The sequence below is a fragment of the Gallus gallus genome, chromosome 4 (genome assembly GCF_016699485.2).
Source record: "Gallus gallus isolate bGalGal1 chromosome 4, bGalGal1.mat.broiler.GRCg7b, whole genome shotgun sequence".
Lineage (NCBI taxonomy): Eukaryota > Metazoa > Chordata > Aves > Galliformes > Phasianidae > Gallus > Gallus gallus.
The window spans coordinates 39,242,110-39,261,176 of NC_052535.1; the positions used below are offsets into that span (position 1 = coordinate 39,242,110).

Below are 19,067 nucleotides of genomic sequence, written 5' to 3' on the forward strand. Positions count from 1 at the left end.
AAAGAAAACGGTGGCAGAAAGAGCTGTTTTGAGACCACTAAGTGTAGGTTTCTAATCCACAAGCCACATACAGGAGTGCGAGGTGCTCTGCAGACAGGAGGACAGTACCCACAGTGAGGAACAGATTCTCATGGTGCTTCAGTTCTGGCATCTTGGTCAAACTGCAACAGTAATCACCATCGAGCTTGGGAACATGATGGTTAGTGTCCAGGAATCTGTTCTACTCTGGTAGATACGCACTTTCACCCTTTCAGAATAAATTTCTGACAGTAAAACGTAAGGAAGGGCAAGGGCTAAAGCTCTTCCAAGTTATCCGAACAACTTTTATGCAGATGTTTAGCAGCAGTTACTGCTTAACCATTTCAAAGCTGCTTCAGTTGAACGCTAGAACGTGCAACATACTGCATAGCTACCAATACCTCTAATGGATGACCGAGACAGAAATCAGCAGAAGTTTCATTTTGTCTCTGTAACGTCAGACTTCAAAGATGCACTTCACAACTCTCCTCTTGATATTTTCATTAAAGGGAAACAGTATAAATGGGATCAACTAGTCATTTATTCTTGTTCACAATACCTGAATTCCATGTGCAATACACCCACACTCAGCCATCTCTACCTTCCAAAACCTAGGTCTACAAAGCAATTCCCCAGGTAGTATTTTCATTTGCTACCTCACCTTCCTCTTCTGCGTTCTGCTTTCAAATCCCACCAGAACAAATAAAACGATCAAGATATCTTTGTTAGGCACTCCAACTTGAAGTTTCTACTAAGTTGTGCATTTTTAGCTATTCTAGCACACCTCTGCGCTGAGCAAGACACAAAACAGCGTTGGTAGAGTAGCCACTTCAATAGATGTGCAGGAAAGGGCAAGCCAGTGCCTATAGGCAACTTTCATTACCCCCTCATATCTACAGGCAGCAGCTGGGAGAAGTCGATGCTGGTTTGGGAGAGTTCTGCAGCTTCAGTATTCAGGCCTTATCTGTATCTAGGACTACTCATGCTGCCACTGGCCTCAGTACCAACAATTCTTGCTAGGACAGGTACAGAAGTGCACAGCCTCCTGAGACTTTTAGGGAAGATTTTAATTGTTTCACATCTCAGTTTCAACTGCTACTACTTCTATGCCTTTTTTCTAGTGCAAATAAAACCCAATGATTAGACAGAATTGCGTAAAATATTTCTTAGATACTTCTTACAAAGGGCACCCCTTACTTCCTGGCTCAGGTTTACATCTACTCCATTGAAAGTAGCCAGTTTTGATAGCATAGCAGCAGCCTGACCATTTAAAATAATGCAATGTATGCTTTTCTAGGGGAAAAAAAAAAAGAAAAAAGGATTATTTAGCAATTCTTACGCTAGATCTAAATCAGCATTTTTTTTCTTATGACTTTAATATTGCTTGGCCTTTTGCAACGAGATAAAAGCAGGCTCAGGAGGAGCCGCAAATAAGTCGTACCTGAACATTTTTTCCAGTCTTTCTTTTTTCAATTACAGGTTAGACGTCATGGCCCACAGTTTAGATGACAGGAAGCTGACTCAACTTCAGTGCTATACGCAGAAACGTCCTACAACCTGCTACGGATTACAAAACAGTTGTCACCCTAAAGAACCTCCCCAGAACACTGAAGAGAATCCCCCCGTTTTTGGAGGACTTCCACAGTGTGCTTAGCAAAATGCTATTCTTTCATTCTTCCTACCTGATTTTACTTATCTCTCTTTTAATCGCGTGAAGAACTTTGCAAAGATGGTGGTTTACTCTCCCTGCCTACAAACAAAGGCTCATTGCCCACAGCTGATACAGTTGCTGGCCTAAACCAAAGTAATCTGCAAAATCCTCCCATTTCAGCCTCCTCCACCACGTAACGCAATTTGCAAAGATGCAGCTGCAATTCGATTCCAAAATGGCCAGACACTCTACACCCTTCAGGCTTATCACAACTTGCCAGCAAAGGCAGAGTGTAGCCTCTGCACCTGTGACAGCTCGGGAGCTATTTGCGATAAATCAGTATCGTGTCTGTTCTGAGGACTTGTCTGTCCTTGAAAAAGGAGCCTCCTGTACCTTCAGTAGCTATCACGATGTCTAATGTGCACACAAGAAGTTACTTCAATCACACGACCATTGGAAAACACACCTGGAAACGTATTCTGATTCAGAACAGGATGCCACCCCTGTGCAAACACCCTTTGGTGATCTGATCCCAGTCTCCTCTGTGCACCCTGACCTGGCCCAAGGTGCAAGCGAGCGAGCAAAGACAATGCAGAGCCTGAGAATGCAACTGGGAGCCCAGTAGCAGTGAGGGAGGCTGGGAAAGAAAAATAAGCTGAAACTTAGCCCAGCAGGGAGGAGTGCTTTGAAGTGAGATGGAAACCTGAGCAGGCCTAGGTGAGATAGACACACACACAGACTTCTGTTTCTTTCTTACAGTCATTCCTCTTAGATTTTACTTGCACTGCCACAAAATAAAAAGCCCTGGATCCGCTTGCTTGTAGGTCACGGCAGACAGGAAGGACACCTACTCCAATGCGGTTCACTCAGCTGGGAGAAAGCACAAGTAACACAAAGGAAACTATCCATAGCTTGGTGTGAGGGTAAAGTGACATGGATATGCAGGAAACATCCTGGTGCCTGGTCAGAATGGACCAGGACTGCGGAGTTAATACCGGAGTTAATGCTGCATGAGCAACCACAACAGTGAAATCCACAAATGGTGATCAGAGAAGACTGTGTCTCATATTCTCTTTGGCAAGAAGCCAAGAGGAGAAAACAAGCCAGAAATTGTGCAAAAAAAAGGCTGTCCCATGAACTTATGCGAAGTTTGTGGTCTGAAGACAGGACAGCTAGACCCTCCGCCCTCCACAGCAGGCCCAGTGAAAGTTCCTGCTTCTCTCTCAAGGTAGGCAGACGCCCCAGGGACCAAAATGAACTGGAAAGCACAGGCAGCCCAGAAGCAATCTCCTAAGCAATTAAAACAAGCTTGAGCCACTGAGGTTGAGCTGCTCAGCGCAGGCTGGAGCAAGGGAGGCAGAGCAGGAGCTGAGGGGCAACAGCTCTCTGCTAGCCCCTGGCACCCCTCTCCTTTTTGCTTTTACTGTTCTAGGAATGGGTCTGGCCTAAACCTAAACTATTCAGAATCGAGAGAGGAAAAGACATCATGTTACTGGTAAGCAGACAAGTTAGAAGGTGTTTCTTAATGCTACATGGAGAGAAAAAGGTGATGCAATACCGATTATTCCATTAAATATTAATTACAATACAGCTACTTTCAAGTTAGAACATACTCCCTTAGATAAGTGAACTAAGCGATGGGAGAACTGCAAGAGGTCCAAGGCTTTGTGTATACCTGTCATTTCCCAATTACATTAAAATGCCTTCTTCAGATCGTGCATCGTTATCTCCAAAGATTAATTGTTATTAGAGTCAGGAATTGAAGCTTAGGAAAAGAAGTGGCTCATGATTCTCAAATTTGCTCAAATTTCACTCCCCAAATCCTTGATTTTCTTCAAGAAGGCTAAAGAGGCAGCCCTAGAACTTCCAACAAACATCCCTGAAGCAGGATATATTTTCCTCCTACAAACCATAGTCTGCACACAGACAACATCAGTAGGCTTCCCAAGGTTAGGCACTTCTCGTCCCTCTCTTCTACTTCAGCTTGCTAACCAAGCTCCACCAACTGTAGGGCAACACCGAGACTGAATTCTCCTGTTCAGCTTCAGAGCACTGAAGCACCTGCAAGGAGGTTTTACAGCAAAGAGCAATAAAGTCACCGCAAACTTTTCAGAAGGTGACCTTCAGACAGGCAAGCTCTGGCATTAGTTTTTACCATCGCAGAGAGTTCTTCAGACATTCCTTCAGGCCGCATCCGCGAGGCTGTTACCCCACACCACCCCCAGCCCAACCTGACACACTGCCTCCATCACCAAGGCCTTCAGCTCCAACAGCTCGGGAAAGGCTGCAGGAAAAAAGGATTTCTTTTCGGAGCACTCTTCACGTCTGGTAACGTTTTACAGCTGGGTCAACCACAGCGTGCAGCTCATCTCTCCGCTGCAAGAAAATCCAGGATTTCCCCTCTTTATTTAGGAGGGGAAAGAAAAAAAAAAGAAGCTTTTGACATTTCAAGTTATACGCGTATTATTTCATGTGACTCTCATTCCTGAGTTTCAGCAAGTTTTATTCTGCTTGGCAGTTTTATATGATTCCTTTCTTTCCCCCTCAATTAAGTAACAATCCATCAAAACCATCAAGTGTATTTCCCCTTTTTCAGCAACGTTGATTGGATTCAAACTTTTCAACATCTCTTTTCTCGCAAGGTCAAAGCTCTACGCTGTTGTAGTTTTCTTTTCTGCTGGTTTTTTTTCCCCAAGTCAGCCCTCCGCTGGGAAATTAATATTCAGCATGAACAATGAACTCCTCGCATGGCCTTTGAACCTCGCGGTTGCTAGGAGGCCTAAAGGAACCCTGGAGTACAGCACATTTAATAGCACGTATCAAGAGATTATTCAACAGTAAAAATGTGTGATTTTCTAAATTCCCTGCCTTTTCCTTTCCCCCCTCCTTATTTCCATCTGCCTTGATCTGTCAAACAATCTCTAGATTTCACACGAACTGCAACGGCATCCGCAGCAATCTTCTGTAATTATGGGCAGTTTGTTCCTGAAGTATTGAAAACGTGACTGCCAGCCAGCAGTGCCGCTTCTTGTCAAATAAGCATCAAACTGGTCCTTACTCAGCTTCGCCGAAAGTGCTGCTTAAAGCCAGGTGCGCTTCACCGCTCCAGCGTGAGGTCTGCGCTTCCCCTATGAACGAGGTTCTCCGTAGAGACTGCCCTTCCTCCCCCAAAAAAGCACCACAGCGTTGGCTGCAACACCACTGCTGCTGAAAGAAACATACCTGGATGTTCCCCATGCCGGGTTCAGACACACTTGAATAGTAGTGTTTTCAGCTTCTTAGTATCTTACCGAAGGCTCTTTCTTACTGTTTTCCTACCCAGAGTAACTGAGGCAAAAACCCAAGGCCTCTTTCCCACCCTCCACCCCCACCTCAAACAATGCAGCATTTAATTAAAAGAAAACCACAACAATACTAATGGTGATGAGGTTAAACGGCTGGATAAACAGAATGCAGCCCTCTGAAAAGCCCCCGTGCTTCAAGTAGCGTGATGTGTTTAGATACAGTGGCCATTCCCCCCAAAACTAATATTTGCCAAGGCAGTGGACTTCTTCAAAAAGAAATGGACATGGAAATCATCCGTCAAGAGAGAACAATTGCATTTCCAGCTAGAAGCCAACCGGGTACTTTCTAAAACATTTCTGACTTCGATCTTCAGCACAGCATTCCTCCAACAACTTGAGCAGGTTGCTCAAACTAAATGTGACATTCACCTTGCTTCAATTGTTGCAGTTTAAATCGACGTGCCGGATAAACACAGTACTCAGGGGGGTCTGGAGATTTATTTTAGGGCGGATTTCATACCCACGGGCCCCTAAAAACACAGCCACCAGCCAGAGAACGCTGGGTGACACATCTCATTCTGAGGATCGCTCGTGCTCGAACACCTACGTGGATTGAGGCAACCTTGCCAAGATAAAGCTTTTACAGAGCCAACGTGTTTCCCTGAAGAATTAAAAACAAGCAAAACCCACACCACTTGGCACACGTGAGCGCCTTCTCTTTTAAATACGGCTTTCCAGCCTTGAAGTACTGACTCGCGCAGAACCAACACAGCTCCGTATCTCCGCATCGGGAACGTGAGCACATCCACGCGAGAACAACAAAAAATCTTCGCCGCGCAACTCAGGTTTGGCTCTCCAGCTGCCTGCAGAACCTGCAGCGCCAACACAACAAACACCCCCTCCCAACGAGCGCTCTCCTTTTCTTCAGCTGCTCAAGCATAAATCACACTTGTCATTTCCTCCCGATCCGTGGCTTCCCAGGAAAGAGGGGGAAAAAAAAAAATCAGAAGGGCTACTGCCAAAATGGCACGGTTTTCTCACGTGGGCAGATTTTGCAGTGAAATGCGTGTTCTTCCCCTTCTGCCTGGAGGTTAACGGGAGAGCGGACACACAGCCTTTTCCAAGCATGAGAACCAAAGAGAGATGTTTATTAGAGACACAGAGAGCAAAGCCAGCGTGTAACTGACAGCCACAATCTTTGGCTCAACCTTTGCAGCAGTAATGGGGGGGGGTTGGGGGGGGGGGTCGGAAACGTTTTCAGTAATGCACGAAAAATACCTTCGTTTTCTCCCTCTCCCTCTTTTTCTCCTTTAAAGGAATCCGCCTACTCAACCTAAATCGAGCCTTAGAGGGAAAAGGAGCCTTCGCGATAAGCTACGATGTGATGCGGTGGGAACGAAACGTTATGTCCGAGCATCACAATAAGCAGGCAGCGGAACAACAAAGGAGGTTTCCAGGATTTTCTGCCCCCCCGTCCCCCTCCCCGTCAGCGTTTTCCCAAGTCTTCCTTCTGCTGTTTATGGAATGCCCGAATCCCGAGCCCGTGCGGATGCTATTCGGGATGAAGCGGCTCCCATCAACGTTACCGAGGCTTTCCGACATCGCAGCAGCGCTCCAGCCGAGGCCGAGCCTCTCCCGATGCCCGCCTTTCCCCGCGCTGGTTTTTGTTTGGTGCGTGCCCTCCCTTCCCCACGCACAAACACACTGCTGCAGTGCCCATTATTTCCCTACGGCCTCCCCCGACGGCGACGGCCAGAGGAGCGTAGGCGCACGTGTGCGCTGCCCGCATACGCGGCTCCGCTCCCCTTTTGCACCTCCGATGCCGAACGGAAACGCGTTTACACTCATTTGCACCAGAGCAGAACCACGCAGCCGGAGCCCGGCCAGGTGCTAGCGGACGGCTGGATCTCAAAGCTCTCTTCCAGCCTTCACGGTTCCGTGTCCCTACGAGGGGCAGGCTGGCCGCGGCAGGTGACCCTTCTCCCTTCGCAAGCAGACTAACGGGCGAAGCGCTGTGTTACAGCGGGGCCAGCTGCATCCCAAGCGCAGCGTGCAGCGGCAGATCCCCAGCACATGCTCCCAGCACAAAAGGAGCAAAGGGCTCCACGCTCTGCGCGCCCGCTCGCCTCCGCCTGCCCTTCCGCGGCGCTGAGACGTGACCGTTCCCCCCTGCCTTATTTCACTCGCCTAATAGATTTTACACACCATATTGCGAGGGCCTCGCCGTGAATCTTGCCGAGGTACAAAATGGTGGATGTACGCTATCCTTTTTTTTTTTTTTTTTTTTTTGCATTATTCATAGCAATTTAGGCTCCCCGCAGCCGCACGCCCGCACCCCGCAGCCCCGCCGGCGGTGCTACCAACCTGATGTCATGTAGCCCCGCGACGCCTGCGAGATGAAAGCCGGCGGGAAGTGTTTGTGCAGCCGGTAGTCCTTCTCGCTGCGGGACCGCATGCGGTCGGAGGCCCGGTCGGAGAAGTCGGAGCTAGGCCAGGCCCGCCGCAAGGTCGTGCTCCGCGTCTTCTTCATGCTGAGGATGCCCGAGCGGTGCCCCCGCAGCAGCGCAGCACGGGCCGGGCCTCGCGGCGCTCCCGTCAGCCCAGCGCCGGCGCCGCCGGGGCGCAGCCTGCGCCCATGGTGCCGCTGCCTGCTCTAGGGCGCGGGCGGCACGGCCCGGCCGCTCTTTTTTTCCCTCTCCCCCTCGAATGATCCAATTTTACACACGTCCCACAATGCATTACACTTCATTTGCAATCAGTCCGGCTTACAGCTTCCAGATTCGTGAGGAGGAAAGGCACATTCTGTGGCTTCTCAGGCAAAAAAAAAAAAAAAAAAGGAAAAAAAAAAGAAAAAAAAAACGGAAAAAAAAGAAAGGGAAAAAAGGGGAGGGGGGAGATCTGCAGCGTGAACGCTCCGGGATCCCAAACAATAGCCCGATTCAGCCTAGCCGTGCTTAGCCAACTGTGAGCCGCCACACAAAAGACCCAAACAAACGAGGAAAACCCCACGGCCGCCGGTTGTGACCCGAATCGCAGCGCGCCCGGCGCTGGGAGAGGCGGCGGCGGCTCCCGGCACGGCGGGAGGAGGAGGAGGAGATGGAGGAGGGGAAAGAGCAGGAGGAGGGGAAGGAGGAGCGAGCGCCTCGCCCGGCCGCGGGGCCGGCGGAAGCACCGCGACCCCCCCTCCACCCCCCCGCCGCCCCTCAGGCCCCGGCGGCCGGCGGCGGCCTGCGGCCTCCCCCTTCCATGGCGGCGGCTCCCCCCCCACCGCCGCCCCGGGCTCTACGGCCGCCGGCCCCGCGCTAGGAGCGGGGGGCGACGCCGCCGTAGGGGCCGCTAGCCGCGCCGCCACCCGTGCTCACGGCAGCCCCGGCCCGGTGCGCCGGTCCCTCCGGGCTCCGCGCTCCCCGGGACCCGCAGGCAGCGCGCGGGCATTTACATACAAAGCCCCGTGTGCTGCGGGTGGCCCGGCCCCCTCCCTGCCGACCTCCTCTTTCTTCCCTCCTTCCCCCCTCGCCAGCCCGAGGCACCCCACGCGGGGCAGCAGGGGCAGGGCGGCACCGCTCCCGTGCCCAGCGCCCGGCCGGGGCGCACCTGGGGGAGAGCGGGCGGGCAGCGGGGCTGGCGTCCCCTGGGCTCCCCTGCGTGGAGTCAGCGCGCTCCAGGCTCTCCTTTCCTCCTCAGAGCCCGGTGGAGGACACGCACAGCTCGCCCGAGGTGGGCCACGGCAGGGCGCTTGGAAACTGGGGGCCGCATCTCGGCCCGTTGGTGCATGTACCTGGCGCCACGTTGAAGTAGTGTGGCTCTGGCCTGCAATGGCACAGCGTTTGGGGACCGAAACCGCGCTGAGGGATTCGGTTCCTTGCATGCACTTGGAGTCAGGCGATGCTGCACTGTTTACCTGTGAAGGAAACTCTGACGCGGGGATGTTAAGATGCTGCCTAAGCTCAGCTAATAAATCACCTGTGCTTACTTTCTATTATTATTTTTTAAATATAATTAATGAACAATCCTTCCCGCGGCGTTTGGTCTCGTTTCTAAAAGCATGGAAAAAAACAGAGGTCTGTAATTTGGACAGCAATTGAAAGCTTTCAGTAGTGTCACAATACAGAAAAGATGACGGCGAGTGACTAGGACATCAAAGCGAACGGGCCTGGAGACACACTCCCATCATGGCCATGGCCATGAAGCCTTGGGTTCATCCCCCATCCTCCACCTCAACGGGCCCTGCTCTGCCTCCGGACAGACAGCGCACCAAAGAGTCATTCAAGGCTCCATTTGCTGCCACCCTGTTCTCACAGTATCGAAATGACGTGAACGAAACCCAGCAAGAAATCAAACACTACTGGCTCCTTGTTCATTCATTCTCATTTCCTTCCAACAGTGTGAAAAACCAGGGAGGGCTACACATTTCCATTGATGTCCATATACTGGGAGAAACGTGAAGAAGTAAGATGAGCAAAAGAACTGGCCCAGAGCACCACTAATGAAAATATAAGATATTTTCCATCGTGCAACTTACTCATCCAGCAATTTACTCATCAACCTACGCAAGGCTTATAATAGAACATTTTCATCCTCAGACCCAAAAAAACCTAGAGAGAACTTCTAGAATCACTCAACTTTTCTAATCCAAGACAGATCTGGATAGGTTGGTTAGCACAACCTAGCTAGGTCAACCCCCCTCCCCCAAGCCTACCCATTTCACTGGATGTAAAAGGAAATGATATCCTACCCAGGAGCATGGACTCCTCTTCCACTGTCTGAAGGTTGAGCAAATGACGGCCATGCTGCACAGGAAGTGGCTGAAGGCAGCCTTTAGCTGGCCAGCTGACTTTGACCTACGTCTGAACTAAACTCAACCTTTCTTGCAGTCTAGACACAGCCCTAGATATCATTCTGTTCCATTAAAAAAAGACATGGGGAAAAGATGCATTATGTGAGGAATGAGACAAATAGGAATAAGCAATGAGGAGGAAAAATGAGGTCAAGAAGTAGAAAGACAGAACAAAGCAGGGTTGGGAGAGTGACAAACAAGACCACAGTGATCCTGACACTGTCTTTCTGTGTAATTATTCTAAACTAAAAACATGAGTCTAGGTTTAGGGCTAGTTGAACAAGTAAGAGAGCAGGGGACAGCTCCATCACAGTAAGAGCTGTGCCCCACTGCAACCGTAAGGAAAAAATACATCCCAGTGCTTTTCCAGCACTTTGCCGTACACAGATGAAACAGTGGCAGCGCACAGGAATGGTTCAAGTGCTTTGAACTGATTTAAGTCGTACGCTTGCAGGAATTGTCACACGAGCAGTACAGTGTTTGCGACTTACGTATGATGTCCTCTACACATTGACTATAGGAGTCAGGCTGGTTTTGGGAAGGTTAAAATCATGGAATGGTTCAAGTTGGAAGGGACCCTTAAAGGCCATCTGGTCCAATCCCCTGCAGTGAGCAGGGACACCCACAGCTCCATCAGTGCTCAGAGCCCCCAGCCTGACGTGAGTGTCTGCAGGGATAGGGCAGCCACCTCATCTCTGGGCAGCCTGTGCCAGTGCCTCATCACCTTTATTGTCAAAACAGGATGAGTCTCCATTGTGTAACAATTTTGAACAAGTAATATTTTGCTCCTATGACTACAAAAAGTTTTTTTCATATTAAAGTTGGAGAATAAGAGAAATAAACAATCCATCTAGCAAAGCCCACTTGCCCTTCCCAAATGTAGGGAGATTCATTTAAAACCATTTTAGAAGCCTCCTCTCAGTCCTGACAGGTTACGACTACGGGCAGCTAAGGCTTCTTCTACTCCATCTTTTCAGGTTTCAGTTGCAAGTTTTCTTGACATGGTGTCTGAAAGAGTTCTTTGCTTTGAAGAGAGAAATTCAGAGCAAGTTTCCTCTTGTTTTTGCATTGTCTGAAGTCGAGTTTTGTTACTGGGATGAATCAAATATATAATTAAAGACCACGTTTAAATTTTGGCTGTTTTCCTTGGAAAAAAAGAGCTAGAACTGTGAGCATAACTGATTTTTTGCTTCAATGGCCAAACTGAAATAAAGTGATTTTCTTCATACGACTCAAAAGCTCAAATTTTAGGGCTTTTGAAAAAAAAAAGAAAAGAAGAAGAAAATTATATTGTTAGACATTTCAAATTAGTGTAGGTTGTTGTTGTTTTTAATAGAAGAAAATAAATGCGTGGATTCATACAGAGTTATGTTAGAACAAGGTAGGGAAAGAAGAGCTCCCAGCTACAAACAACTCTCCTGTTTGGAATGACATTATGGTACTCTTATAAGCACAGTTTGCAACAGATACAAAATTGCTGATTAATCAGACGGTTCCAGTAGGTAGGGAGGGGACTTTTGATTCTATTTGGCTGAAACAGTTGTGAAACTCTGCTTTAATTTACACACTTCTTTTGCCTGCCTGTGGCATATTGGTGAAGTTTTGTCTAATTCTAGACCACGTCACCCAGTGCCACATCTTCCCTTTTCTTGAACGCCTCTAGGGATGGTGATTCCATCACCTCCCTGGGCAGTACTGGTATTTAATGTCCAGCAGGTAGCAACTCCTTCTTGAATTACTGAAGAGGTGAAACTAGATTAAATAGACCCATAGATCATAGAGACCTTGGGGAAAAAGAAAGAGAGTGAACTAAACCAAAAATGAACATCCCGCCTCCCTGTTAGCCTAACAGTTCCCAATCAGCAACATAGCAGTAGCCATTCCAAAGGCACTGGTCGAACGTTATGAATTTCATGAAAAGGGGCCTTGGTACACTTAAGACACCACAAAGGATTCTTGCAGGTCCAAGCTTTTCATCACAACCCTGCTTCAGCCAAATCTCATCACTGAGAGCCCGAGGGCTTTTGGAGAAGCAATAAAAAATGTTAGCTTCTGAAAAGCTTCTATGTTATCTCTTAAAAGTGAAAAAACAAATATTACTCCAGATATCTATCACTTTTGATCTTCATAAGCACTAAGCAGGTGCTAAGCAGGTCTATTCCCATCTTGCTGATGGACAAAGGCAAGAAGAAAAGGACAGAAGGGGCCCAAAACAGCATAGGAAATCAGTGACAAAAACACTGCTATACAACCGCGGGTCCCAGCTTAGTTTCATCAGCTTATTTTTCCACTGTCAAGAAGTAATAATTGTATTTGGTAATTATTAATAATTATATATGGTTGCCAACCATATCCTGAGCTATGCCAAGCATATTCTGAGCTGCATCAAGAGAATTGTGACCAGCGGATTGAGGGAAGTGATTCTGCCCCTCTGCTTTGCTCTTGTGAGACCCCACCTGGAGTTACTGCGTCCAGTTCTGGGGCTGCCAACACAAGAAGGACATGGAGCTGTTGGAGCAGGTCCAGAGTAGGGCCACAGAGATGATCAGAGGGCTGAAACACCACCCTACAGAGACAAGCTGAGAGCTCTTCAGCCTGGAGAAGAGAAGGCTCAATGGGGACCTTATAGCAGCCTTCCAGTACCTGAAGGGGCATACAGGAATGCTGGGGAGGGACTTTTTAGAAGGGCATGTAGCGACAAGATGAGGGAAAATGGCTTTAAACTAGAAGAGAGTAGATTTAGACTAGATATTAGGAAGAAATTCTTTACTGTGAGGGTGGTGAGACACTGGAACAGGTTGCCCAGCAAGGTTGTGGATGCCCCCTCCCTGGAAGCATTCAAGGCCAGGCTGGATGGGGCTTTGAGCAACCTGGTCTAGAGGGAGGTGTCTCTGCCTACAGCAGGGAGATTGGAACTAGATGATCTTAAGGGTCCCTTCCAATCCAAACCATTCTATAAACCTATGATTCTATGATATGGCAGGGTACTATATGGTATGAGCTCTCTCTCTCTCTCTCTCTATATATGTGTGTGTGTGTGTGCATGCGTGCTTGTCTGTGTGTGCGTACATGGTAATTGCTCTCATGTAATCTGGTATTTCAAGTTTCAGTCAGGGCAGCGTTTCTTCTTCCCCTCCTTGGCAAACAGGTTTCTGTAAGGGAGAGGAGCAGACTTCGTAGCAGGGTGGGCTGCTGCTGCCATGTCAGCTTGACTGGCCCAGGGACCAACTGCATGAAGTTTTCAACCAGAGAAAGCATTGACATAAAAATGTCAAAACAGATGAAATAAGACACACAAGGAGGAATGCGGTGCCCCTCTTTGCTAAGAGGACTGCACGCCTCCCCTGTAAAATCATCACCTCAGCCGATGCGTTCAAAGCCAGTTTCTCTCTTATCTTGGAAATGGCCCAGCACATCAGTAGGAAAAACCTCTGTAAGCTTTTTAAACTTCATAAAAACTTTTTTTTCCTTTTTTTTTTTTTTAATCTCCAACTTTTTAAAGTGGCAGACAGGGTGCTGCAAGGTGCTGGGAAGGAAACGCAGGACCTAATTAAGTGGGAGAGGGAGAGAAGAAAATAATTGATTGAATGAATAAATAAATAAATAATAAAAGAGGAAAAAAAAGAGTCTGTAGTGCATGCAGTTGAAAAGCAGTAAAAAGAAGGAGAGGGAAGAAAGCTTAATGAGAGGAGAGGTGGAAAATATGTAATTAAGAACTGGAGACAAACACTGAGCTGAGGTATAACATCATAGGCCTTGGCAATAGCCTGTGACCGATAAGGTTTTGTTAAAAGGTGTAGCTCTGCACAATAATCTCCCTGAGAAAAGATATAACCTGCATGGCTAAATATTAATATATCCGTGAAGGGAAAAAAACAGCCAGCTGCACAAATGACCCCGCTTTCACGCATGGCTCTATATTATCAAATGTGCCACTAGCATGGAAACAGGCCAGAACTTGGTCTCTGAGTAAGATGCTTTTGTGAGACCCCTTTCTGGCAGCAGCCTGCAACTGTCCTTGGCTCTGGGAAGTACCTGCTGCCCCTTCTCAGCCTTTGTAAGCAGATACTCAGGCAGAAAGCTCACAGTGCAGCATATTCTGGCCTCTTCAAGACCAGGCTGGATGTGGCTCTGGGCAGCCTGGTCTCCTGGTTGGCGACCCTGCCCATGGCAGGGGTGATCATACTAGGTGATCGTTACGGTCCTTTTCAACCCAGGCCATTCTATGATTCTTTCTACTATCCCTTTTCCTGGCAGTTCTCAGACTTCCGCCACTAACGCTTTCAGCTTGTCACCTCTCAGCAGTATAGTTGTTACGCATGCAAGAGAAGCCCAGGACTCGTCCATGCTTGTGGCCCAGCTCACAGAACGAGGCGGCCCCTCTCGGTGGGTCTGTGGGACTGAAGAAGCTGGGCTGGCTCCGACTTCTGGGACTGGGACTTCTGGGAAACTCCACCAAAAGCAGAGAGAAAAACCACCAAGTCAAAGGTGCGAGAGAAAGCTCCAAATGTAGAACAGGAAAATATTTCAGGGCTTATCACAAGCAAGTCTTCAGTCTCGCTCCAGAATGCTATCAGGTTGTGTTATACTGGCATAGTAATCCTGGCTTAATTACAGCACCTCTTAAACCAGTTTTGGATCATATTTCTCTCACTGTTATGTTTCGGGAATGCGTGATGACAGGAATGCAGTGCTGCTGCTGCACACATGCTGTAGTTCACCGATTCATTTTCCTGTGTGCTGGCTTGTGCACTGTGGTATTTATTTTAACTTGCATGACTTTTCAGAAAAACCTGCCTCTGTTATGAGAAGAAAGACTGCCCTGTATTTTTTCAGCCCAGACCTTTCTGATTGCATTTGTGCTTCCTCTGTGTTGAAGATAATCGATGCAGAAGGGCTGTGAATCTGGGTATCCAAGTGTTTTGAGACACTCCTGACCAGTCTCAGACACCAAGACTAACCCAGTTGCAACACAGACTGCGGGATCCAGCCTTTGCCTCACCGCACGCTTCTCCTTGCCTGGTATCTGACCCAGAGGGAGTTACCTGAAGTGGATGGGAGATGGACTGGAACTCCTCAACATACAGAGCTGGAGACAGAGGGAAGCCACGAATAGCGTAAGGACTTCCAAACAGCCGAGCACCGATTAGACCCCACACATATAATAGAATTCAAAACCTTGGAGAAGTAGAGTTAGCAGCCCAGTTCATTCATCGGCTGCTCTTACAAAGAATATAGTAGCAAAAGATTTGCCAAAAATGTTGACCTCAACTTTCTTGTTTTCCACTGGTGTCACATGTCGTTAGTACCCTGGTATTTAAGTAACCTACTGATATATGGGGGCCAGCTGGACGGTGTTAGAAAAGCAGCCGATCCTTCTGGCTCGGTAGTTTGAAATAGAGAGCAAGAAGTAAGCATCTAGCGTAGAGCTCACCAGCAGTAAAAGCCATTATTGATCGTGTTTATAAAGCCTAATTACACATCTCTTTCCATTCCCCCCTAAGCCTATGTTTTTGCTGCACGCTCACGTAAGAGTTCACACGGCTGTACCATTATGAGCAAGCCCTGGGCTCTGATGAAGCTCCTCTGTGCTACAGCAAGACAAAGCACCAGCAGATTCTGCATGTCAGGTAGGCACCCATAAAGGAAAAATCTGCCGAGAAAGAAGAGAATGCCCTTGGCTATAGCAAGTGGACATTGCTTTGGACGTTGCATGGCTATGATTTAACCATATTTTCGTTTTAAATTCCAACTCCTTGTCTGTAAGGATTACTTGTCACGTATTAAACAAAAAGCTGCAGCTATCTTTGCAGAAGGGACAATGCACGTATTTGACAGCCTTCAAAACCAAAGCAGCATACCAAGGGAACTAAATCCCAGCAGCTGCTCTAGCTCCATAGAGCATTTGCTGAACAGCCCAGCACTAAGCTCCCTCTAAAAATTCTTGCTTATACAGCTGTGCCATATAGTGAGCCTATTTTATATATATATTATATATATATTATATATATATATATATATATGCACATAGCGTGTATAACAGGCAGAGATCTTTAAAGCCTTAGAAAAGTTGGGAAGCCTGAATATAGAGTCCCCCACCCTTTATAAACAACCTCTTGTCATGAACTTCCACACGTGCATGAAGTTCTGCCTATATCAAATAGGCTTTCAAAATAGAGGTTTAGCACTGAAAATGTATGGTTCCCACTCAACAGTTTGAAGAGAATGCAAGCAAGACAAAGTCCCAACAGTGAAAAAGCACCGATTCATCACCTCACAGCAGACTAATTTAATTACTTCTTGGGTATTTTATTGTAGTCTTAGATTCAGGGGCTGTCTTGGCATAAACCAGTATTTGGGCAGCAGAAAAATCTCAAGAGAGAAGCCATAAACACAGACAGAAATTAGGTGACTCAACACATGCCTGGCCAAAAGGCAACGCAAAACTCTCAGCCTGAGTGCTCCCTGGAGCAGACGGCTGCAGTACAGATGCAGTGCGTCCCCATGGGAGGCAGCACTGTAGTTGCTGGTTTTCAGTGGGATGCTGGAGCAGCCTTGTTCTCCACTGCAGGGACAGCTGCCCTGCCCTGCTGCTGGTCATCACAGCTTGTTGTCCCCTCTGCTTAACTTCTGAAGCACCAGCCACAGGAAGCTTTGCTACTTTACCTATATACATTACTGGGTGGCTGTTGGTCGCTTTGTTCTTGATTTGTCTGTTTTTAGATGCGAAGAGGGACTTGCTTCCAACAGAGCACTGTTATCTCACAGATCTTCTGAAGGTCAGCACAAGATCTTACCTCCTCCATGTGCTAAGCAGAAGGAAGCAGCACCCAAAGTCTCAGCTTAGAGAAGTGCTTATAACATAGCACTTCAGTGTCACGCTGGATATAAGAGCAGTCTCTGCTGTGAAGTTTTCAACCTGCGACCTTCCTACCAAAGTCAAGGCTGAGAACAAGCGAAACGCGTCGATGTTACAAAGAAAACGCGCCTTATTACAAAGGAATATCACTGTAACAGCCAAATTGAAGTTGTGAAATTAAGAAGAATAAACCAAAATCTCATCAGAAAACAAAAAAAAACAAAGAAACCCAAAGCTCCTCTCTAGCTCTGAAAAGCATGCTCCTCACTCCCACCACAAAAGAGTACTTACATCCTTTAAAGCACGTGAACAGCACTAGCACAGGATAAGCTTTTTTCAAAATGCTTTTCATATTATAATGAATTCTTGCAAGGCACAGAAAACCACTTCTACTTAATATTTCTGGATATCTAAAAAGATCTTTTTCGAAAGAAACAAACATCTTAAGTGAGATAATTTACACGAAAGGGATACATTTCTTAGCATTAGAATTCTATTGAGTAGAACTACGTGCAAAATGAAGAGCTGGAAAGTCTTTAGTCTTCATTAAAACCGATCACTATTGAGCTGAACTCAATACTTTCCAAACCAACTGCAGTAAATCCTGTTAGTTATGGCGCTCATCTCAGCAGCTCCGGTAGGGAGTCACTGTGTTTCCATACACAAAAACTGCAAGCACTCTTTACCCCAGCTGTCCCAGAAATCACCCAATACTCAGCCAAACAGTTCCTAGATCCTAAAAGAAAGCAGGAGAACCTCCACAAACAAGCAGGCAGGGACTTGCCTGTGCTTTGTTTCTTGACCGGGGAGATGTTTGGGAAGCTTTCCATCACCCAGGCAGTGTAAGGTAGGCCAGGCGATCTTCTGGCAGGTTTCAGATTTGTCAGTGAGATGCTAATGCCAAATCCTCCTTTTTTTCTTACCTCCCCTCAAGGACGGATCCTGTTGTTATCCCAGCTGACGGATCCGATTCAAGATAAATACAGACATCAAGGACAGAAACAATGATAGACTATCCGAGAAGGCATTTAGGGGCCCTCAGCTGTCCAAGGAGTAAGAAGTTATAAAAGCAAGTACTTCTTATCGCCCACACCCCTGTGTCATTGCCGTAGTACTTAAAAAGAACACAAACCCTATGGATTTCTACCCACCACATAGTAATTACTGAAATAACAAAGAGGAGGAAAAAAGTTTTTCCAAAGCCTGATGCTATTACTGAACTGCCAATGAAAAAACTCCCACTAACACCCCTTAAGTCTATCCTCCTGCACTCCTAATCTGAACACAATAGGTTGGGTTTAACCCCCCCACCCCGAGATTAAAACCGCCTGCAGTTTTCTGCTGCAGGCCAGCAATGACAATACTTTAAATCCTTGGCTACTTGCTTCACGAAGATGCAGCCTACAGACAGTCCCCCAAAGTTCTTTGAAATGATAAATACAAAGCGGGAGGAGGTCATAAAGGAAATATTCCTTATAAAAGGAACAGATATCATATGCAGGCTTTTCAAATACATTTCTCAATTGCTTTGCTTTCAGCCGCCATATTCTCAATTCTGCATTGTCTGAAGCTTTGGAAATGAAATTCAGGAATGAAATGAAACATACAAATTAGTGCTGAACACAGCTGCCAATGTGTGCATGTATCACCTTTTTGGCATTCATAAATCTCTCAAATGTAAACTGTATCCTACTCCTTATCTGGAAAGACTAATTATTTACCTAATAAATGGTCCTTGGGGGCAATTATCAAAAGCCTGGCTACTTAGAAGTAACATATAAGTTTTATCACATAATCTTCTGTAGCACCTACCAATTATTTCAATACAAGCCAGCATGGTTCCCCGCCGCACTGGAAATCCAGCTCTCTCTCTGCCAAGAGCCTTCCAATGAATACAAAAGGAATGAGGATTGAGAGAGCTGTTTTATCCTCTCTTATCCCATAAACTAACAAGCCTTTTCTCTGCTGCAATTTCTCTCAACAAATGCAAGTAATTACGGAGGAGGATGAGATTTCCAAGGTAAGAGAAAAAAAAACTGAAATTTAGCAACCTAGCCAAAAAGTACTGCCAGCCTGAATTACAAGAGAGTTGCTTGCAGGGATGGGCAGCAGGCAAACCAAAATGGTGTCCTGGCACCAAGCTGGAGGTGATGGGCGAAGCTTGAACTGCTGGTAGGTGGCCCAGTCCTCCTGTCCACCTGCATGCCCTGGAGGTAAGCAGGATGGCAGGAGATTTATTTCTGGCCCCTACCCCACCCCAGGCACACAGTGTCTCCCCTTCTCCATTTGGGTACGTTAAAATAATTGAAAAATGAGTTCTACGTTCACTTGGAGAATGTTTGCTTTGCTTATCTTGTAGGGTCTCACAAACCCTGTTCATATTAGCTCCTGGCTAGCTGCTTCACCAAACAGAGAAAC

The 19,067-nt window shown here is 47.2% G+C and overlaps 1 protein-coding gene across 5 annotated transcripts in view; it reads right to left on the reverse strand.

Moving 5' to 3' along the window:
- STOX2 (storkhead box 2) overlaps positions 1-19,067 on the reverse strand; it is a 129,814-nt gene that overhangs the window by 57,386 nt on the left and 53,361 nt on the right. The window contains exon 1 of one of the 5 annotated variants that reach the window (XM_001232531.7): positions 7,318-8,040. The exons of 3 other annotated variants lie outside the window; for them this stretch is intronic. In XM_001232531.7, coding sequence (XP_001232532.3) covers positions 7,318-7,483 — 166 coding nt within the window. In that variant the 5' untranslated portion in view covers positions 7,484-8,040. Of the gene's footprint in view, positions 1-7,317; positions 8,041-19,067 lie in introns of those variants that run through there. One more of the 5 variants, XM_015276552.4, reaches the window with a different exon arrangement.